At 33.0% G+C, this 23,807-nt stretch overlaps 2 protein-coding genes across 2 annotated transcripts in view; one reads left to right on the top strand and one right to left on the bottom strand.

The window, feature by feature from the left end:
* Positions 1 to 20,090, bottom strand: part of LOC129218898 (ribonuclease 3-like) — a 167,423-nt gene extending 147,333 nt beyond the window's left edge. Inside the window, exons 1-5 of the mRNA XM_054853218.1 lie at positions 20,074 to 20,090; positions 16,910 to 18,240; positions 9,196 to 9,309; positions 8,808 to 9,019; positions 1,460 to 1,596 (exon numbers count right to left, since the gene is read on the bottom strand). Of these exons, the coding sequence (XP_054709193.1) occupies positions 1,460 to 1,596; positions 8,808 to 9,019; positions 9,196 to 9,309; positions 16,910 to 18,240; positions 20,074 to 20,090 (1,811 nt within the window). The remainder of the gene's footprint in view (positions 1 to 1,459; positions 1,597 to 8,807; positions 9,020 to 9,195; positions 9,310 to 16,909; positions 18,241 to 20,073) is intronic.
* Positions 20,091 to 20,215: 125 nt separating this feature from the next.
* Positions 20,216 to 21,296, top strand: LOC129218897 (uncharacterized). The gene is made up of 2 exons (XM_054853217.1): positions 20,216 to 20,821; positions 21,291 to 21,296. The coding sequence occupies exons 1-2, from the start codon at positions 20,216 to 20,218 to the stop codon at positions 21,294 to 21,296; spliced, it is 612 nt and encodes a 203-aa protein (XP_054709192.1).
* The last annotated feature ends 2,511 nt before the right edge of the window (positions 21,297 to 23,807 follow it).

The raw sequence follows: 23,807 nt of genomic DNA, 5'->3' as shown, positions 1-23,807 counted from the left end.
GTTTCAAAAATACAAAACTTCATGACAATCGCGACTATTACAATGAACTTTGTTTTCAAACACAGGTTGCAAGAAGAGGCGCTTGAGCAGAGCATAAGCAGCAATGCACTCCGCAAAGAGCAGCACTGCGAAATTCTCGCCAACCATTTTGGCAGCTTCCGAATTTCGCCAATGCACTGTAATTGAGAGGGTTTCAAAATTCGCTTGCCGGCGCCCAAAGTTCCTGGCGCCCAAAACACTCGCCGTCCAAAGTTCCCGCTGCCCAAAATGCTCGGCGCCCAAAACGCTCGGCGCCCAAAGTTCCCGCCGCCCAAAGTTCCTGGTGCCCAAAACGCTCGGCGCCCAAAGTTCCTGGCACCCAGAACGCTCGCCGCCCAATGTTCCCGGCGCCCAATAGTCGGCGCCCAATCTTCCCATTTCGTTTTTTAGTGTCCCCACTTTGCCAGCCTCCTCCAACTACAATTTTGAATTTGTTTTCAACTATTATGCATTTTTATACTTTTAAAGTATTAATAAAAAAAACTGATAAAAATGCATAGTGAAATTAGCTGCTGTTTTTCTTCTATTGCGCATTTAAATCATCTTAAAATGAAGCCTCTAGACTAGGACACCCCCTTAATTAAATGATCCAGGAAAGCAATCATGGTACATATCCATCTCCACTCATTGCTTCCAAAAAATAGAGTGGTATAAAAAAATGGAAGTACCTCTTTTATTTTCAACATTAGGCTAGTTATGGGTGGAGGTTTCTACACAGTTACCTTGAAATTTTGAAAGTCATAAACATCGGCAGAACACCATCTATGTTGTTACACAGCTGAATTCTGTGCCATGCTCATGCAGATGTTTAGCCAAGTTTCAGGGAATCAGAGATGTTTTGCCATAAAATATCTGCAAGAACATGACACAGTATTCAGATGTGTTACGACAAGAATAATGTTCAATTAATAATCTTAAGGCTTCAAGGTAACATTCAGACATTCACATATGCTTAACATAATGTTGAAAATAAAAGGGGGTAAACCCACTTTTGGACCACTTTGTATAACAGCAAAAGATTTTTCTTTTCTTTTTTTTTTTTCAATGTACACAAAACTTTTGATTATGCAAAAGAATATTATTAAGGGGTGTTGCTTCATGATTCATTTGTTATGAAGAACTTACAGCTTGCCAAAAAAAAAAAGCTTATATATAACATAAGTTTTTTATATGTTATACTTGATTCATGATCAGCAAATGAAGGGTTTCACAGAATATTTTCGAATCTCCCAGTTGCGGGCTGGATTCTGCAATTCACACTACTTTTAAGCAAAAGATCTGAAAAATTTTATTCTGAATTTCAGCCCCTGGCACTTCTAAGTGCATCAACAGAACTATATACATTATTTGACGGAAACATATGAAACTTAAGTAACTAAAGTAAATAATGTTAAAGTACATACTAGGAGGTTTTGGTTTTCTTAATTTTGTCTTTCTTGCAGGAGGTTCGTACTTTGGTTTTGAAGCTCTCACATTTTCTGCTCGATCAACTAACTCCTCTTTGAATTTTGCATGCAGATCTACCAAGAACTTAGTTCCAGTAACTTCTCTAGTACCCTACATAATTTAAATAATAAAAAAATTTAATACATGAAACATTTTGGAAGAAAAGTTACAATATATTACTTCTGAATAATTTGTTTATAAAATAATAAATGCCTGAAGATAATATAGGTAGTACTACATATCTATTCTCCCTAAAGTCAAAACAAAAAAACCCTTGTTGCTCAAGCAGTGGTGTAAACACTTGCATCAGCATAAAAATTTTATTATTTTTTCTTTCTTCTATAAGGTCAGTTGGGGTAGGTGCAGTCTTGGGGCAAGTGCGGCTTAGGTTAATAACCAGACACCGGGAATATCTGCAAGGCTGCTGCCATCTGGGTAGCTTGGTAAACGTTATTACTTTGCACTGTGTGCGTTAGATCGCGCTCCTTGAATGGTAACTCTATTCCCTCCCTCGTTTTCTAACTTTTCTCATTCCCACTACAGTGCCATGTGGTTATGGTTCGAGAAATCGTTTCTTCTGTTGTTGTTCTCACTTTTTCGTGCTTCCAAAACATAAGTACAACTATTTCATGTCTACTTTTCGTATTTTTAAAGCCGAGGTTCATTATTTTTTACTTTAAAATCAATTAATTTTAGGGCTGCACTTGCCCCAGAAAATTATACGACTGGGAAAGTGCGGCCCGAAAAAAAGGGGCAAGTGCAGCCTCGCATTTTTTGGGGCTGCACTTTCATATTAATCTGGCAATGTTCTTTTATGACAGGTATAATTTGCTTGCAACGATTTAATGAAGCAATATAATTAATTTTTAAATCCTGTATCATTGTCTAACTAACAATAAGTGTCACTAGTCTATTTTGCTCCAATTTTTTTATATTTTTAGTAAAAATGGTGCGGAATTACAAAAGAATAACGTCAAAAGCTGGCTCCTGCCCCGTCGGGAGGAACTTTCTGCTGCTTTAGAAGCGATACGTTCAGGTACCCTAACCTGTAAAGGTGCGAGCCGGCATTTCAAAATACTGCGGGCAACATTACAGGATCATCTGAAAGGTCGGCGTGGAGTGAAATCCAAAACGATGGGCCGACCACATGCAATATCTGTTGCAATAGAACACATGATTGCTGACAATCTGAGGCACTGACGTTAGTGAGATCCAAGACAACGACATTGAATCAATCCTTCCAAGTCCCTCTTCAGATCTTAGAGGAAATTTGATATTCCAAGTAACATCTTCAGAATATAATATAAATTAAATTGTTAATTACTAAGTGTACTTATACAAAAAAATATGTTCAAGTTCGCCAAAGACATGTTACCTTTTGTCAGTTGTATAGTTACCTTTTGTATTATTAAGTTAATATTTTATAAGTTTGTTGATATTCAAGTTTTAAAGATGATTCCTTGATATGCAAGTTTTGTTTTTGTTTTTTTAAGCTTATTATCACAATAAAAGTTATCTTTCATGTTCCTTATTTAATTTAAAATAAAAACTTCATAATTTTGTTTAATAATCCATTGTTCCTTGAACGTTCTTCATTTTACATTGACAGGTTTAGTTGGGAAAAATGAAATTACTTCCCACATTGAATAGGTGAAAATAAAAAAAAAATCGTTTTTAATAAGGAAAATATACTCTATTGATTGCACTTGCCCCTTATTTTTTCAAACGGTTTTTTTAAAAAATTGAGATAGGTGATGCTCTTGTCCCACTTTTATTGAGAAAGTGCGGCCCTAGAGCACAATAGTTTAAATTTTTTTTTTCATTTTTTTACCTGCTATGATTTTAACAGGCTCATGTCTTGGGATACACACTAAAACAGGTAACATACGAAATAAAAATTAAAAAATTTGTATCAAGTCTTGTAATGTTTAGGCCATAATAAAGTCGAACTGTACAATTTAAGGGCTGCACGTCCCCCAACTCACCTTACAGCACTTGCGCCTTAAAGCACTTTCCACGATAAAAGCTGTAGATGTATGCTTTTATGCTCTTTTCTTGGCAACAAATATAAAACATGATTCATCAGCATACTTAAGTGCATTTTTATTTTTTTAAAAACTTTAAATTTTAATGAAAATTTTCTACTAGTGGCCTCTTTGTCCTTGCCACCTGGAACAGTTCATGCAACCTATCTGCAGAGGGTTGGTGAACACTGCTGCTGGCGATGCACTTTGGAGACCTAACCCCTTCTTACAACTTCGACCCATCTTGCCACCTGCAGTGGTACATTAATTAATGAGCAGTGCATTAATTTTCAGCACGATGCACCTCTAGAACCATTTGTTAGGGTAAAACTGTTATTTTTTATGTCTTGGAAGCATTTTGTAAATAGTTTGTTGAATATTATTTCAAAGTAATAAAAACTTACTAAATACGTCGTTTTTCCACTCCGGATTGATTCTAAAGCTTAACTCCAGAAATCCTCACAAACAGTCTCCATACACTCAATAACTAAATGTGTGGCATAATAATAATGTGTGTTAAGTGGCATCTTACCTAAAGCATTGTGAAAATGGATTCAAATTGATTCTGTTTATAAAGCTCACTGTGTTATTAGCTGAATGTAAAAAGGGATTGAGTCACATCCACATCATTACGTAGTGTGCCTGTAACCATATAAATAGACCGCCAATCAATCAATTCAGATGTTCTGATTCCAAAGTTGCTTTCAGTTCACTGGCTCAAAGCAAGCACTCTTCTTGCCTACATGACAAGATGTGTTTATTTTTGAAGTGTAGATTCGCTTCTAGCTGTTTTACTCCTGTTAAGTGTTGATGTGACCTATGGTTAAATGCAGAGAATGCTTTTTCATACTGGAGCCTTGCCTTATTAATATGCATTTGAATGAAAAGTTATTAAACTTTTACATACTTAGTAATTTGTGTCAAAGGTTAAGACTACTGAGGAGAAAAGTCTTTGTCGATGGCTCTGTTCCTTGGTGCCGGTGACTTGAGTGTAGATGAATTTGCTGATATTTGTATTATTTGTCCGTCATAAGGACATTGTGTCCGTAGCTTATTGATGACCTACTTTAATAATGTGTACCAAGCCTGCTGCCTATGTTTCCTGACCTTGCTTGTTACCTGTCTCTGAAGTAGGTGCTCACCTGGGACCCTGATAGTTCTATTGGACCTTGTCACGTCTACTTCTGGAGGAGAGCTATTTCAGTTCGTGCATCAACATCACAACTACCTGTGATGTCTGGCGAGATATACTTTCCACTAAAAGTGGTATTTTGGGTGTTATTTTTTGCAGACAGAAATATTCCAGTGTATAAGGGTGGTATGATGTATAAAAGCTATTTTTTTGTGATTTTTCATTGAACTTTTGATTGGGGGGAGCATTGTTAAAACTTTTGGGACATCAAATCCTTTTTCTACACGTGTTGACATGCTTTGAGATATACTCATACTTTTAATAAAAGTTGTTTTCCTGTTAAAAATGAGTATATTTTCTTTTTTCCTGGGTAGATCACACCACCTTGAAAATTTTAGTTCACATTTACAGCCTGTTTTTGGTTCTTCGAACTTCAGCTACCTAACTTTTACTTGCCAACACCATTCTATTCTCCATCCACTAGGCGCCTCTTAACCATCAACTCTAATCATTTAAATATCAAATCACTTCCACTTTAAGCAGAAAAAAGAGAAAGAAAATATAAGCTACAGGAAAAGAAGCCATAATTTTGCAGAGGCAAGAGGCATCCTTAAGAAAAAAGATTTAAGGAGGGAAATTGGCGGACAATAGTTAGCAGTGGTAGAAATGTCCTTGAAAATAGATGTTTTAATTAATATCTCTGCCAGTCACAGAAAAACAAAATCTGTCTAAACATGATCTCCAAAAAATTACAAAATCTATCAATATCTGGTTCAATTGCCAATTCTCTGGTGCTGGCAAGAAGTTTGAGTGATATACATACATAAGTAAATACACTTGAACTTTAATATAGTAGACTCATATAAGCAAAAAAAAGCAGTTTTTTGAAATTCTTAATTTATAAACCATGTAAAATTGCACCTTTGCAGGTGTGTAAAATGTGTAAAATGGAGGATAAGCATGTTACATTTTTTTTAAAAATTGAGTTACTGTTTAAGTTTGCTTTTAGTTTTACAGAATTCCAAAAACTTTTTACATTAATACACCCACATAGAGTTTACAAAACAACCAAGTATTCTTTTAATATTTCAGAGCTTTCAATTCATTCTGCAAATTAACATCATGCAAGATACACATTGTAAATTTTAAAAGCTTGTATCACTAAAAAATAGAGATGTACCGAGTACTCGGTAACTACTCGGTACTCGGCCTAATCGGTCAATTTGCCGAGTACTCGGTGCTCGGCCAAATTCTGATCAGATACTCGGCCAATACTGAGAAGTTGCAAAAAATTGAATATTGTCCTAGACAGATACTAAAATGTATAAAAAAAGAGCAAGCATTATATTCTGCAATCATTTACAATTAAAATTTATAAGTCAAATTTAAATTTTTGAGAATAATGAAGTTTGTAATGCTTCATATCAATTATTCATATATGAATAAATCTTTACTTTAATGTCCGCAAAGTTAATAAAACTTATTTATTAAAAATTATGCATAAAAGGTAAGTATAGAAAATATGGAATTTTTATATTAAAAATGGATTTTTGCTACAAACAAATATTAGTTAAGAAAAATATAAAAAAAACCATTGTTTAAAAAATAAAGGAAAATAAAACAACGTTAAAAGCACAGTGCAGGAACACTGCAGACACTTTGTTTTGGTGTTACAAGGAATTCCTTTTTCAATGCACAAAATGGAATCTCGTGGATTTAAAGCCATCCGACAAAAGTATGATTTTTTTGTCGAATGTCTTTACATTCTTTAGCTCACATGTTATGCACTGAAAAAGACGTTCTTTGTAACGGGGGAAGAGAGGGGGGGCAGAAACACGTGTGTGCAGTGTTCCTGCACTTTTGTTTTATCTGCTTTTAAAAATTATTTATGTTTGGCATACTAGAACTATAATTGATTGGTATACAGTGAAACCCCTCCTAACGGACACCCCTCTTATGTGGACAATTTTTACAGGGGTCTGTCCAGGATTTTTCACAGGGTCCGTTTTTTGTGAAAAATCAAATAATTTTGTGAAAAATGAATTAATTTTGTGAAAAATCAAATTATTTTGCAAAAAAAAAAAACTTTTTTTTTGTTAAAACGAAATTTTAGAATTTAGAGATGGCACAAACTGCATCAATTAAACTTAAAGTTAAGTGTTTTCTTCTTCTATGTTGAGAATATCATTCTGGAGTGTTTTTTATATTGTTCTGGACACTTAGTGAGGGGGGGGGGGGCATCGCTCTCTCAAGTATCAATATTTATCTACCATTCTACATTATGTTAAATTATACTAGAAACATTTCTGTACAGTATTCAAAATATTTGTAACAAAAAAATAAATGAATAAAATCAAATTCAGATAAGGGTACAGCGTTTTTAACTTTTTGACCCAAGACACTCTTAAAAAGCACAGAATTTCGTTTAAAACTTATAAATTCCGTGATTTTAACAAAAATAAAAAGATATTTTAATTGTTTACCTCTTAACAAAGCGTAATAAACATCAAAAATTCGAAAAATCGGATTCCCATAGCGGATGCAAAGAGATCGCAATTCTCAAAGTGAAGACATCGAAAGTATAAAAACGGCTTGTAAAAGAAATATTTTTGATAAAATTATTTTAAAATTGCATTTTAGAGGCCTATGATAAACATTTCATTAATATCTGTAGACACAGTTGAAGCAAAAAAAAAATTAAACCATCTACATCTGTCCCCATAAAAAATGGAATTTTGCTTTAAAAACTTGAAATGAGAGTTCTAACAAAAATAAAAAGACTTTTCATTTATTTGCATCCTAATAAAGCGAAGTTAGCTTGAAAAAAGAACAAAATATGATCCTCATATCTGATGTTAAAAGATTGCATTTTTCAAAGTGTAGACATCTAAAGAAAAAAAAAACGGTAATTAAAAGAGTTTATTTAAAGTTAATCATCCTTGTTAGCATCGAAAAATCAAAACCCATATAATTTTCTCCCAAAATAACAGTTAAACATCGCACCGCAACCGCACCTGAAAAACGCAAATATTGACAAGCTGGTAAAATGATGAGAATTTTTTCTAATCAAGTCATTATAAAGGTTCAACGCCAGACTCTAAGTGGAGATAATTTTGAAGTTGGTAACCCTATCTGAAGCGATCATATTTTTCCCCCACCCTTACTATCCCTTTGCAGTTCTAAGTTCATTTCGCGGATATATATTATTATTGTTTATTAAATCATGAGTGGGGAGAAAATTGCTTACCAACGCCTTTTCAGAAAAGTTTACAACAACACCGCTGCTAATTAGCTGTGATAAAACAAACAACAAGCATTATATTTATTTGGCAGTAGCAATTATTTATCTTTATCGTTTGCAGGAGCATCACAAGAGTGCCATTTTTTTTTTTTTTTTCCTTTTGCAAAATTAGACGATTTTGTATAAGCTAATCCCTCTACTTTGACTTCAGAAAAGGTTCCAAAAATTGTCGGTTTATACACAGAATAAGCGTTATTTTGCGTTCACATTTGCTCTTTCAATAAACAATTTGTGAATGATCCGATCTTGTTTATCAGAATTTTGTGAAGGGTCCGTTTTGGTTGATCAGGATTTTGTGAAAGGTCCGTTTTGGTTGATCGGGATTTTGTGAAAGGTCCGTTTTGGTTGATTGGAATTTTGTGAAGGGTCCGTTAACGGACCCAAATATCCTCTGGCCAGACCCCTGTTTTAGTTCCCCAGTTCCAATGCAAGTAAAATTATTAAACCCCTGTCCTGCGGACACCTCTCTATTGAGGACAAAAAAATTGTCCTGTTAGTGTCCACACTAGAGAGATTTTACTGTAATGTGTTTTAAATTCCAACTTGATTAATCACACCTTTAGTTTATTTATTTTTAATTTTAAAAATAATGTCTTAGTAAAATTTTTGACACAAAATTTTTTAAATAATGCGTAATTAAATTTCAGCAGGAATTTAGTTTTAAAAACTATTATATGGACAAGGAGGTCTATGCCAATAAGTTCAAAATTCATCACATGTGCGTCGGTGGTTCTTCTTAAAACATAATTGGTACTTGGTAACTCGGCTGAGTAGTGAAAGGCCGAGTACTCGGTACTCGGCTACTCGGCCAAAGTGCTACTCGGTACGTCTCTACTAAAAAAGGCACAACCAATGCATTACTTACTTGTTTCCGAGAGTAGAATTTCTCAGCATAAGAAGAAAATACACCTTCATAAGGTTTTGTAAGCAATGATAGAAGAATTCGCTTATCAGGAGAAGACTTCCTTGATCTTGAGGGCAGGTGTCTAGATCTTTGACTTTTCTCTCTTGATTTTGCTCTTGAATTTGCTCTCAATCTTTCTCTCGATTTTGGTCTTGAATTTGCTCTTGACCTTTCTTTCGAATTTGCTCTTGACCTTTCTTTCGAATTTGCTCTCAACCTTTCTCTTGATTTTGGTCTCGAATTCACTCTTGACTTTTCTCTAGATTTTGGTCTTGAATTTGCTCTGGACCTTTCTCTCGAGTTTACTCTCAACCTTTCTCTCGATTTTGGTCTTGAATTTGCTCTCAACCTTTCTCTCGAGTTTGATCTTGAATTTGCTCTCGAGTTTGCTCTTGACTTTTCACTCGATTTTGCTCTGGACTTTTCTTTTGATTCTCCTCTCTCACTAGTTTTTCTGCTTCCACTGCAAAATATAATTCATTGTTTTGATAAAGAGAACAAAAACTGAAAACAATAGAGAGAACATTATACAATAAAACAAACTTTAATTTTTATACACTCATTGAACAAGTTAAATTGCAAGAATTTAAGGCAAATCCATGAAAAAACTGAAATTTAACTAACTTAATCAGTATGTATCACAATGCATATAAACTTCTAAAAATTTAACTAAAATGTGTAAACTTGTAAAGTTGAAAGAAAATCTGATTAAGCTACTAAATGTGGTAATTGCCAGAACTGTAAGGATTAATTTGTTTCTTTAAATAATAATGCATTAGCTGTTGCAGACATAGTTGATACAGTGCGAAGAATGGGTGAGAAAAAAAAAATAGAATTGGCTACAAAAAAAAAAAAAAAAAAACACCTGATGATAAAAAAACAGAAATTACAAAAATAATAAAAGAAACAAAATTGTTTAGTTATGAAAGAGTTACATTATATATTTCAAGAAGAAATGAAGATTGAAGAAACATACATTTAACATCAAACAGCAACGTAAAGGTTACAGGAAATGCAAAAAGAGTCTTAAAGAAAACAAAGCTGTTATAAATGTTATTTGCTTCTTTCATAATGAAACTGTTACTCACATCCTGTGTGATTGGAAAGTGTTTTATGCCTATAGATTTGAACACCTTGGTCATCATGTGCTCGAACCACGGGAGATTCATAATTGCTGAATTTTGCTTCAGCTACTAGTCTGTTTTGGGGACAGGTACAATAGACCTCTGGTGCCAGTGCATGGTTTGCTTGAGCCCCCATTTCTTTAATTTCACTTCACATTAATTTCAGTGAATATTAAAATTACAAGCTAAATGAAAAGGTTCAAAACTATCATTTTGGTGGTTCAAGAAACCAAGCAAGCCTTCACATTGGTTTCTTGTATCTAACAAATCAAAAGCCAGTATCATTCGGCGCAATCTCTTCTAATAGATCATGGCTCTGCTGATATCTGAGCTTTTACAGCCAGCTTTAAATGTAATGAAAAACGAATATGCTTTAAAAGTGGCTCATTATCTTCTGATGATCTCTTTAATTAGTACAAACAATTTTCATTTGTTTGATATATATGTATTAGAATATTATAAATGAGGAATGTAGAACTTGTTTGAAGCTAGTCATGGAAAAGGGCGCAGCTGATGGTGTTGGTGCAGTTTTAAAATGATCAGCTGACAAATTAGTAGATTTTGAGAAAGATGTTTCTAGTGTTGATCATTTTTTCCTATGTTAAAGAATTGTAGAACCATACAATTATTCTAGATTACAGATAATGATATAAAATTTGCCACAAACATCATTTAAAGTGCTGAAAGGGGAAAAAAATCACCAAACGGCCCCAATAGGGAAGGGACAATTTCTCCATAGAGATGTATCGTGTTTTTTAATTAAAAAAGATATTTTTCTCTAAAATTATGAAAAGGTAACATTATTGAGTGCTGCAACCAAGATTGAACTGTGGCTCCCTTATCCCTTTATACCAGGACTTGTGGGTAAGAAATTGCTGCCTCTCTTTCAAAATTTAAATTTATATAGTAATAAAAAACTTACAAGAAATGGTACAATGCTGTAAATTTGTACAAATTTGGGTATTAGTAACAAATGAAAAGCAATAATAAAAAACCATAATTAAATATCTCGATAAAAACACATTTAACTTCTTTTCTTTCAATTTGCCTCCTACAGCAATAATGTATGTAAATATTTTAAAACAGAATGCATTAATATGCAACTAGTTTTCTAACTACAGTTGTCCTCATTTTCTTGATCTTTTTTTAAAACCAAAATTTGAGAAATGAATACTATGCTTTAAGAAAAATATGTTCCATGTATTAATTACTACCCAATTATTTCTGAACTAGACAATATGGACAAAAATTCATATAAACTCTAAAACTGGTAACATTAGCCATATTTTTTGGAATTTTTGAATATCATAGCTTCCAAGGGCTATTTTGTTGCAGTTTTGAATGTCCTCCCATTTCCGCATGATTTTATGAAATTTTTTTGGATTCAATCTTTTTTGCTCACCGAACACTCTCTTCCCTGATAATGGGAAAAACAATATGTTATAATGCTTTACAGTGAAATAGCCAGAGGGGAGATAGGGGGTCATAGACACCCCTCCATAAAGTGATAAAATTATGTATGAACACACAAAGAGCGAAAATTGACTGGCATATGAAAACTGCTCATTGACTAACTCCATTGGTCTTGCTAATTTATTTATTTATATATTTATTTTTTATTTTATTTATTTATTTATTTTATTTTATTTATTTATTTTATTTATTTTTTTTTTCATTTTTTTTTATATTTTTTTTATTATTTTTTTATTTTATTTTTCGACGTATGCTGGTGCATTTCAATTTCGGGCACTAAATGTTTAATATCGTCAAGAAAAATATTGTTCTGCCATATATGCAAATTAGTTTCCTCATATAAGAGGCATTTCTGTGTGATTGTGATTCTGAATTCCCAATATGTTGATTTTCATTAAAGATGTACTGGTTTTTATTTGAATCTTTAATAAATATGTTGCTGTTGATTAACTGCCTGATTTTTGATATTGAGATTGCGACTCTGCTAGGCTGGAAAATTTATAATAGTGGGCATGAGCCAGAGAATAGCTAAGGTTAAAAAGCTAAATGCTATTGACTTCAGAAGCCATTTAGACATGAAGCTAATAAGAATGGGGCCGACATGCAGTGTTTAAATTGAAACTTCTTTTTTTCTCATCTGAAAATGGATCTTGAGAAACAACTGCTAATTTTGAATTCCTTTCTGAAATTGAATTCAAAGAACTTTTCTACATGGAAGGTAGAAATGAAAGTTCTTATGGACTAAAACTGTTGGGAGTGAATAGACGGCAAACCTGAACTACCCAAAGGCAATTGCTCAAGAAACTACAGATTTTAATTTGAGGAAAATTTGGTCATACACTTCAATTTATCAGTGTTGAAAGACTGTTTCAACCATTAATAGCACAAATTGGCAACGGCAAAGAAGAAGAGAATATTCTCAAAACGAACGTTGAACCAACATCGAGAGCGAGAATAGCTGGTTTAATAGATTAATTTTATAAAGTTTGGTTTAAACCTGACAAAGAAACAATTGGAATCTTCTGTAAAAGACTAGCTGTAAAACGTGCAGAAGTTAAAGAAGCTGGATTTGAAATTCCCGAATTGCTAACGTGTTTTCAAATGATATACTAAAATTGCCTGCTGAATACGAAAATCTCATTCAATATTTGTATCCTCTTGAAGATAAAGAATTTACTGCTGACAAGATTAAATCACAGCTGATTGCAGAATCTAGTAGAATTTAACAGAAGCAAAAAGATAACGCATTTCAACTTGTTGAAAATGCTTTTTCATCGGAGCAGAAGCAACTTCAGAAATTTAATGGGGAGCCAAGAACAAGTAAAATTGACTTTCAAAACAATGGAGCTGTGCTGGGTAAAGCGAAGAACCCGAATAATTCGAAAGCCAACGGAAGAAATATAAACAGATATCAAACAAATCAAAATGGAAGAAACTATGGGGGGGGGGGGGAATTCAACAACTATCATAGAAAGTTTCCTGACAAAGAAAAGAACACGAAAGGTATGTTTTAAAGCAATGCTGAATGCAACTCAAAGGAAGATATTTTGGAAATTCAGTCAACAAGTACAAGAAAGGAATATTTGAAACTGGATGAATTACTAATGGACAGTGATTCAACTGCACATTTTTTTTTTTCAAAATCACGGTTTGAAAAATACAGAAGTTTGAAATCACCTACTAAAGCTTTAATTGGTAATAAGAATTGTGATTCTGAAGTCTTGGGAATAGGAAATATCATTTTTTACATTCAAGGTAAGGATCATTTTGTGAAAGTTAAACTGTTAAATGTATATTATACAATATGAGACATATTTTAATCGGGGGAGCTAACTTAGATTTGGCAGGATACAGAATAAATTGGGGAAATGATAAAATGATTGTGCATAACGAAAATAATGAACATTTTTTTAACTGTAAATCGAGTTAAAAAATTATACATTGTTTATGGCTTACCTGAATGCCCTACACATGAAATTGATAAAATTGAAAGTTATCATGTTAAAGTAGATGTGAATTTAATTCATAAACATTTTGGTCATTGTACCCTTCTTAAAATCAATGAGCAATCTTAATTCAAAAGGAATAGAAGAAATTAAAGGTAATTTTAATTCATGTGGAATTTGCAATGAAAAGAGACTAGACGAGGGGTTCTCAATTATTTCAGACTAACCGCACCCTTTAAAGAATTAGAATTTTTTCACACTACCCTAGTGTATCTCTATTATATGCAAATACATATGAAAAATCCCTCTGGGGTTTGGAAGCATTACTGAAACAATATGTTACCGACAGAGTATCAACTTTTACTTTACTGGAGACTGAAACACTGTATAAGTTTTTTTCGGAAATGTATAATAGATGAAACTTTTGTATTGCAGCAGATATCTAAAGTCTAATTCTTGTTTCACTCGCTCTAGCATGTAAAATCAATTTTAGAAAATGCAATTGTGATTTTTTGGCGTAAATCCTGTAAATCACGTGGGACAAGAACTCATGATCTTTGATGTAACATCATAAAAAAATCTCTTGAAGTTAGGTCTGGAGAGCAAGGTTGCCACGGAAGAAGGTGATTGTCATCATCAGAACTACTACAAATCCAACGACCAGGAAGCTTGCTATTGAGGAAATAGGAGAAGTATTTTAAATAATGGGGGCTGCCCCATCTTTTTGGATAATGAAGGACCATTGATTGTGAAATGTTACAGCAAGTGACAGAAGAACTAGTCTTAAGACTACATATCTGCTGCATTGTGAAAGGTTCACATATCAAGCATTTGAGAAACAAAACAGTTTCTTTCCCCAATAAAGTCAACATTGTTGCTGTGTTGGTAATACGTTGCTTTAATAAACCTTCCAAGTCCTGGAGGGAATGGCCACAATACCTGGACACTTCACGGCATCCCTCGTCAATTCTTGCGGCACCCAGTTTGAGAACCTCTGAACTAGACATTACAACAGACTAGTTCATTAAATCTTTGATAGGTTAACAAATAAAATTTTGGATAAGGTCTATATGGATTGGTGGGATCCCGCACCTGTTAATTCGCATGGGGGGAATAAATACTTCCAGTCAATAATTTATTCACGTTATGCAACAGCTTATGTATTTAAAAATAAAAATGAAGTGTTTGTTTCAAATTATATTTAGCAAAAGTTAAAAGGGAACAAAATATAAAATTAATATGTGTCATAACAGATAATGACTTGGAATTCTGTCACAGTCAATCTCAAGACTTTTTAGCTGACTTAGGAATTAAGTTGAAAGAAGTTCTACATTTACGCCTGAACAAATGGGTTGCAGAACACTACAACAGAAGTGTAATGGATGGTGTTTGTTCAATGTTGCACAATAGAAGTTTGCAGGAAAAATTATGGGTGGAAGTCTATACGTACATTTGTATATATTTCTAATTGTTGCAAACACAAAAATTTGAAAGATAAAACACCCATGGAACTTTGGAAGGGATACAAACTGTCAGTTAGACATTTTAAAATTTTTATATCTCTTGCTTCTGTACATATCCCGAAAGTTAAAAAAAATAAAATACAAGCAAGATCCTAAGTAGGTATTTTTGTTGGTTACACAACCAGTACTAAGGGTTATAGAATCTACATTCCTTCTGAAAGAAGAGTAGTTGAAACAATTAACGTGAAAGTAGAATAACATAGAAATGGAATTCGTACTTTATTCGGAAAAGAAAAAATGTGTGACTCCGCAATATTTAGAGACGAAGAGGATTTTACTGATCCTGTTTCTTCAACTCCAAAAACTAAAGTTGAACTCAAATTGGATTCTGATGAGGGAGCTGAAAATTTACTAACACTTGAATCAATTAATTGGAAAAGACTAGAAAGACCCAGAAAAATGAGTAAACATATTGATGTTTATTATTTCAATCCTTTAGGAGAACATTTGAGATCTATAAACAATACAATAAAAGTTTTGTGAGAGAGAAAATGTTAAATTCGATAAAGATGCTTTTAATTTCAAACCATTAAAATTAACAAAGATCAAGGAGTATTCTGAAATAAATGAAGTTATGCTTTCAGATGAATCGAGAGATGGAAAAAAAATTTTAGACACTAATTTTCAGGATGAAATTGAGGCTGTTGAAATTATAAAAACATTTGAGGACGTTCAAGTATCACCTGAAAAAGCTGAATGGGAATCGGCGATGTCCGATGAACTTCAGGTATGGAATGAAAAGGATTGCTCACCAAAAGCAAAAATTATTGGTAATTGATGGGTATATCCTGTTAAAATAGATGAAAACAATAAAATAAAGCTTTGCATGGGTAGATTGGTCATAAAAGGTTGTAATCAAAGACCAAATATTGATTTTGAAGAGAAATTTTTGTGTGTTATTCTTTTCCAACTGTTAAGACTTTTATTTATTGAATGTGTATGGTATTTATGTTGGAGCCATGCACAAGTAGATGGGTTGCCTGCTTATATGGTATGACACTACTCAGCCTCAAAGCAACTTGGAGAAAAAGAAACAATCTGGTTGAAAACTGGGGCCAAAAATGTGGTTTACATCAAAACAAGCTCACTCTATGTTTTTACTGGTCACTGTAAAGATGATTCTCTGTACCAATATCTTAATTTAATAGAATTTGAAATGAAAAATGCAAAAGAGAAGAATGACTTACTTCAAAATCAGTTAAATCTAAATTTTTTTATATGTAAATAACTAAATAATGCTGCAATTTAAAAATGAAAACCCCAACATTTTTCAGAGGAAAAAAATCTTTTGAAAAAATTAAGTGAACAGAGATGGAAACGTTAATTAAAAACACAAAATTTATAAAAATGGATTAAGCTGGTTCTGATAATAAATATTTCATATAGGAGTGAATAAAATATTGAATGAACAAGAAGAGGAGTGAATGAACAAATAAAGAAAATTAATAAATTCATTTTGAACATATAAATGATTTTACAAATTAATAAATAAATGATGTAAACTATTTTACTGCCTTGCATGCAGTTAACAAACTGTATTAAACATCTAAAATCAAAACCTGCCTAACATTAAATAAATACACCCAAACCTTTTTCTGTGCGGTGGATAGGAACTGCATTAAAAAAAATTGCATAAAAAATCGTTTGTTTGAAAGAAAACTTTGTCCATTTTAAAGATAACTTTGCCTGTTTTATAAATAATTTCGTCAGTTGAGTCCCAATCTGATTGAATTTTTCATATACTGCACAAAAACAGGTTTGGGTGTACTGCACTGAACATTAATTGATTTCAATTAAATAGTCTGTGCCACACTTCTGGTTGTTTGACTGAAAGAGTTTTTACTCCTTTTTTTATATCCAAGATACAATTTCAAACATTTGAGCAGCAAATTTTTGACTTGCAACTGCTAAAATAGGTGAACAGACAATGAGATTTTAAAGTAACCCAAAACCATTGAGTTTAGTCTCAAAACCATACCTCTTTTCTTCTTCAGAACTATGACTTCTTTTCCGTCTCCTGGGACTGTGATTTTCTCTCACAGGTGTAGTTTTTCTTTGCTCTATACAATGTTCAGGAGATTGTCGTTTCTTAGATGGTGAGATTAACGAAAGATAAGATGGTTTTAATTTATGATGTGGTGATTTCAGTTTCTGATGTGGTGAATTCCATTTACTATGCAGTGACTTCAGTTTCTGATGTGGTGATTTCAGTTTCTGATGTGGTAATTTCAGTTTCTGATGTGGTGATTTCAATTTCTGATGTGGTGATTTCAATTTCTGATGTGGTGATTGCGACTGCTGGTGTGGTGATTTCCATGCCCGATGTGGTGATTTAAATTCATTGTGTGGTGATTTCAATTCCCGGTGTGGTGATTTCCGTTCCCGATGTGGTGATTTCAATTCCCGGTGTGGTGATTTCAGTTCCTGGTGTGGTGATTTCAATTCCTGGTGTGGTGATTTCAATTCCCAATGTGGTGATTTCAATTTCTGGCACAGTGATTCTAAGTTCCGAGGCAGCGATTCTGATCTCCGAGTTGGTGAATCTGATTTCCGAGGTGGTGATTCTGATTTCCGAGGTGGTGATTCTGACTTCCGAGGTGGTGATTCTGACTTCCGAGGTGGTGATTCAGACTTCCGATGCGGTGACTTTGACTTCCGATGCGGTGACTTTGACTTCCGATCTGGTGACTTTGACTTTCGGTGCAGTGACATCGACTTTTGGTGCAGTGATTTTAACTCCCTGCGTGGTGACTTTGACTCCCAGCGAGATGACTTTGACTTCCAGTATGGTGATTTCAACTTCTGGTATGATGATTTCGACTTATGGCATGGTGATTTGGACTTCCCCCGTGGTGATTTCAACATTTGGAATGGCGATTTTGACTCACAAGAAGGTAAGTTTGGCTTCTGAGGAGATGAATTTGATTTCTGATGTGGTGATTTTGATTTCTGATGGGGTGATTTTGATTTCCGCTGGGGTGACTTTGATCTTCTAGAAGAACGAGATTGATCAATTCTATGTCTTCTTTGTGCCACATATTTGTCCCTATGAGGGGTCTGTTCTCGGCAATCATGTTTGTCCCTGTGAGGGGTTCTCTCCCGGTGATGATTTTTGTCATATTTGTGCCTTTCAGGAGATTTTTCCCGTTTCTTTCTGCCATTCTTATCCTTATATCTTTCAGAATGAGGATCATGATTTTTATCACAATTTCTATTCCATTCAACAACATCACAATTAGTAAAATCATCATTAAATGACAAATTATCACAAGGCTTAATTTTCGTCAGATTATGATTATCACAGTTCCCAGAATTGCTGTAGTTGAGCCTGGAAGATCATAACTTTTTTCAGTTTAAAAGTATTGAACATTTTAAATATGAATAAAGAAACACAGTAATAGCATAGTTAAGAATTTTATAAACATTTAGATAAATAAAAACTGAATAACTCGACATTTTTAAAAGCAAATTTTCGTGCAATTTTTCTGACATTGTTCTATATTTTTTATACTGAAGAAAGTACTTATAACCAGGGCTGGGGAGTCGGAGTCGGAATGATTTTGGAGTGAAGCAGTCAGAGTCATTGGTAAGCATGTCGACTCCGATTCTCCTGGCTTCTTTTTTCTTCTCTTAACACTTTCCCTGATTCTTGTCAAATTAAATAAAGAAAACTGATCACAAATTGGTTCGATTTATGTGTTAAGACCTACTGAAGAGAAAATAACTGCTATATGCAACCAGCCGACTTCTTTATTCATCAAAACTTTCACTTTCTCTAATAGCTACCTTTGCGGACCCGCTACTGATTTTATAGCTTTCTTTAACTAATAGCCACTGTCAACAAAGGTTTTATTCCCTAATATTTTGTAAGTAGAAGCAGTTTTTAAATTAGAAGTAATCACTTACAAATAATGTTTTTTTAACCTTGATTTCAGTTATAAAACAGTAGTAATAAGAAATGTATTCCTGGAGCAAGTCGACTGTAGTTTGCTCGTTTTTTATAACTTTATCTATTAGCAACTGTCAGCAAAGGTTTTGTTCCCTAATATTTTGTAAGTAGAAGCAGTTTTTAATCAGAAGTAATCACTTCCAAATAATAATAATAATCTAGTTTTTACTTTGATCTCAGTTAGAAAACAGTAAAAGAAATCTATCTCTAGGACTAGTTGGTGCCCATAGCCTGGGTGGAAACTTCTGAGGGCGCGGCAAATTCAAATTTTTGGCAAGAAAGTGCTAATCCAAAAGATCCAGTAAAAAATAACACATAATTTTCAAAGCTTAAGACTATTCTATAAACTTGGTTCTCATCAGTATATGATTTCTTGATTACAAAATTCAATCGAAAAAAAATCTTAAAATCTTTGTATTTAAGTTAATTTTAAGGCATCCAATAAAATTTAAATTCAGAATTGAGAGAAGAAAAATATTGGTATAGTTTCAAAGCTATTTGTACAATGCTGTTTACCACCACATTTTGTGTAAAATTTGCTCCAGAGGCATATGCACCATCCTCTTTGAGCAACAGAGTACCCTTAGAGCAGGAATTAAAATGGAGGGAGAAAGTCCAATCATTGGCTTAGCAAAAGCTTAGGCAACGATGTCAAGTCACTTGACTTAACAACGACGAATGGTTAACATGTTTTGAGTGAACCAAGCAAAAGAAATCTGATTTCTTCTAATGCTTTGCCTTTAAAGTCTATCACGCGACTTGCCCCCAATTCTGCACATTGGGTTAGGACTTTTTACCTGTTTTTATTGGGAGGGTTATAAACAATTTGCAACTGGTTTGAACTTTTTTTTTTTTTTTTGGATGTTTGGGTCCAACCTTTATTTTTACTGTACTACAATTAAAACTGCAGGAATTTTGCAGAAACTAGAGACTTTTAGTCACTCTTTTAAACATATAATACTTTTAGTTAGAAAGTAGAAAAAACGACTCTTAGTAGAAATAGTAATTTGGTGAGAAGGCTGATATAAAGCATGCACAGCTAAATTCAAAGTAATTTTGCATACATGTGGGATTTTTGTTAAATTACAGCCCCTTGTAACATTACAGCCCATTGTTTTTGTACCACAGCAGCAACAATACTTGAATATATTGGTAGAATAGTTTATTACAAATTTATGAATGTATCTTGTAGTCTTGTCTATTAAATATTACTTTATGTTATTAGTCATCCTCTGTAATGCATCAAGTCTACAGGTTATGGGGACCAGGATTAGCTTCTAATTAGTGAGTACTATAAAAATGAAAGATAGATTTTTATTTTAAGTTATTATTTTGAGTTTAAATAGAGTTGAATATGGATAAGACAAGTGTGATAGTGCTAACAGGAAATAACTGGAACTTATGGAAGTTTAAAATGAAAATAATTTTAGAAAGTAAAGGGCTCTTTGAAGCTATTAATGGAGAGTTTCCAGTTGAAGTTGACACAGAGGATGAAAATGAATATTTAGAAAAATTAGCTGAATTTAGAAAGAAAGATTTGAAAGCTCAAGAAATAATTGTGAGTCGAGTAGAAGAAGGTCCGATGGCTCATATTATCACTTGCGAAAATGCAAATGCTATGTGGAATAAACTGTGTTCAGTTTATGAGCACAAGTCAGAAGTGAGCATTTATATGCTACAAAAGAAGTTCTTCAATTATAGTCATGATGGAAAGGATTTATCTTTGTACATATCTGGACTTGAAGAAATTATAACTAAATTAAAACAATATGAGGAAAATATCTCCGATCATATGTTTATGACCAAAGTCCTTATGGGCTTGCCTCAGGAATATCAGCATTTCATCAGTGCTTGGGAGTCAGTACCAGTTGAAAACCAATCAATTAATGAACTGGTTAGTAGATTGTCGATTGAAGAAGAAAGAATGAAAAATATGTCCAGAAAAACAGAAACAGCTTTAGTAAGCAAGAAAATGAACCAGCATACAAGGAAAAATCAGAAGAACAAAAATATAACTTGTAATATTTGCAAGAAAGAACATTTTGCAAACCAATGTCCCTTAAAAGAAGATTTTGATAAAAATTTATGCTTTGTATGTCAAAAACCAAACCATAAAGCAAAAGATTTTCATCAAAATGAAATGCATAATGGAAAGGGAAAATACAATCGTGTTACTTATACAACTATGGCTTTGTTCATTGAAGAAAAACTTCAAAACAGAGAGTGGTATGCAGATTCGGGTGCTAGTGAACATATGACTTGCAATAAAACGTGGCTCCAAAACTATACAGAATTGGCAAATGCGGTGAAAATTAAAATAGCTGATGGAAATACAATTGATGCAGCAGGCCAAGGTGACATCAAAATTAAATATTTTAATGGTAGAAAATGGGAGTATGGAGATTTGAAAAATGTGTTATATGTTCCAGATTTAAAATGCAATTTGTTTTCCATAAGCTCAGTTGCTGACAAGGGATATATTTTTGAATTAGATAGAAATATATGCAATGTAAAGAAAGAAAATGATGTCAAGATTTTTGGAAAAAGAGAGGGAAAACTTTATAAACTAATGTTTGAAGTGGAAGAAACTGCCTTTTTGGGAACATATTGTAGAAAATTAGAAAGTGTGAAAGTTTGACATGAAAGGATGGCGCATCAAAATATTCATCAAGTAAGAAGAATTCTAAAAGAAAATGAAATAAAATTCCTTGATGAAGAAAATTTTTTCTGCGAATCATGTATTTTTGGAAAACAACACACCTTGCCATTTACAAGAAGTAAAAACATTGGTAAAGTCTCGGCTGAAGTCATCCATGATGACGCATGTGGTCCAATGGAAGAACCCTCTACTTAAAGATGATTTTAGTCATTATAGATCAGTTTATTTTTTAAAAAATAAATCTGAAGTAAAGAATAAGATCAAAAAATTTGTACTACTTGCTGAAAATATTACAGGAAATAGAGTAAAAATTTTAAGAACAGATCAAGGGTTGGAAGCATTAAATGCAGATATAGCTTCATTTTTAGAAGAAAAAGGAATTAGACACCAGAAATCCTGTACATACACTCCACAACAAAATGGAAAAATAGAAAGAGAGAATAGAACAGTTGTAGAATTAGCTAGAAGTATGCTTTGTGCAAAAGATATGAAGAAAGAATTCTGGGCCGAAGCGGTAAATACTGCAACGTATGTTCTTAATCATATAGGAACAAGTATTATTAAAGGGAAAACGCCTAATGAATTATGGTTTAACAGGAAAACTGATTTGAACAAATTACAAGTGTTTGGAACAGATGTATTTGTTTTAATTCCTAAACAACATAGAAGAAAATGGGATGCGAAAAGTAAGAAAGGAATTTTTGTTGGCTATGAAGAAAATATAAAGGGATATAGAGTTTATTTTCCAAATACTGGAAAAGTAGAAATCTCAAGAAATGTTATTTCTAAACTGAACTTTGTAACTGACAAATTTTCAACTGTTAAAGAACCGAGCTCAAATAATGCTAATATTATATCAGAAAGAGTTGATGAAATATCTGAAGACACAAATACATTTAGAGAAGGAGAAATGTCACATGTAAATGTAACAAATGAGGTTTCACATGAAGAAACAACTAATTTAAATGAAAATGAAACAAACGACAGTAACGAAGAAAGTTTTGAAATTAGAGACAGTGAAGTTGTTGAACAAACTGAAGGGTGAAGAACAAAACGCGATAGAAAACTGCCTGCCTGGTTAGAAGATTATGATCTTTCTGACACTTCTTTTCTTTGCGATGAAACAATTAAGTCATCTTCAGATTGGAATGAATCAATTAAAAATGAAATCAAAGCTCATATTTTGAATGGAACATGGGAAATTGTTGAGAAAGAAAATGATTTCAATGTAATTGATTCAAAAATTATTTTAAAGGAAAAACTAAAACCTGACGGAACTTTAGAAAGGAAGAAAGCTTGCTTAGTGGCAAGAGGATTTGCTCAATGACCAAATGAAGATTTTTTTGCTACCTTTGCGCCTGTTTCAAAACTAAGTTCACTTAGACTTCTGTTAGGAATTGCTGCTGAAGAAAATTTGAAGCTCTCACAACTAGATGTATCAACAGCATTTTTAAATGGAAAGTTGGAAGAGAAAGTTTACATGGAGAAACCTACATGCCTTGAAAAATTTCTTCAAGAAATACTTTTGGAAGAAACTGAAAATGAGACCAATTAACTTTTCTTAAAAACTCAAAAAATGTTAAGTGACATACAGAAAAACTCTAAAGAAAAAGTTTGCTTATTAAAGAAGGCATTATATGGACTTAAACAAGCTGGAAGACAATGGTTCAAAACAATTAATGCAAAGTTAATGGAACTAGGATTTTCATCATCCACAGCTGATCCATGCTTATACTCAATGAAGAAAGGGGGAGATAGAATTCTTTTAGCCGTGTATGTTGATGATGTAATTATTGCTACAAATAACAATGAAGCTGTAAACAATGTAAAGAAAAGTTTAATGGAAAGTTTTAGAATAAGAAATCTAGGAGACTTAAAAAATTGCTTAGGAATGGAATTTGAACAATCTCGTGATAAAATTGTAGTCAAACAACGAAAATACATCAAAGAAATTCTAGAAAAATTTCATGTGAGTGACGGCAAAGCAGTTTCAAATCCAATTGATCCTGGTATCAAATTAGAAAAAGCACACTCTGAAGAAAAGAATAACATTCCATACCAAAATTTTATAGGTTCACTCATGTATCTTTCTATTGCCACAAAGCCAGATATTTCTTATGCCGTAAGTTATTTAAGTCAGTTTAATACATGTTACAACATGCAACATTGGAATGCTGCTAAAAAGGTTTTAAGGTATCTCCAAGGCACTAAAGACTATGGTCTAATATTTAAGAAAACTAAACGGAATATTACTGGATTTACTGATGCAGACTGGGCTTCATGTACA

Source organism: Uloborus diversus, chromosome 3 (genome assembly GCF_026930045.1).
Source record: "Uloborus diversus isolate 005 chromosome 3, Udiv.v.3.1, whole genome shotgun sequence".
Classification (NCBI taxonomy): domain Eukaryota; kingdom Metazoa; phylum Arthropoda; class Arachnida; order Araneae; family Uloboridae; genus Uloborus; species Uloborus diversus.
The sequence above is the reverse complement of the archived record's forward strand: the minus strand, read 5'-3'. Positions and strand labels throughout refer to the sequence as shown.

Bases quoted from the DNA above. Each gene is read 5' to 3' on its own strand.
- LOC129218897 (XM_054853217.1), top strand. From the start codon at position 20,216: ATGGATAAGACAAGTGTGATAGTGCTAACAGGAAATAACTGGAACTTA.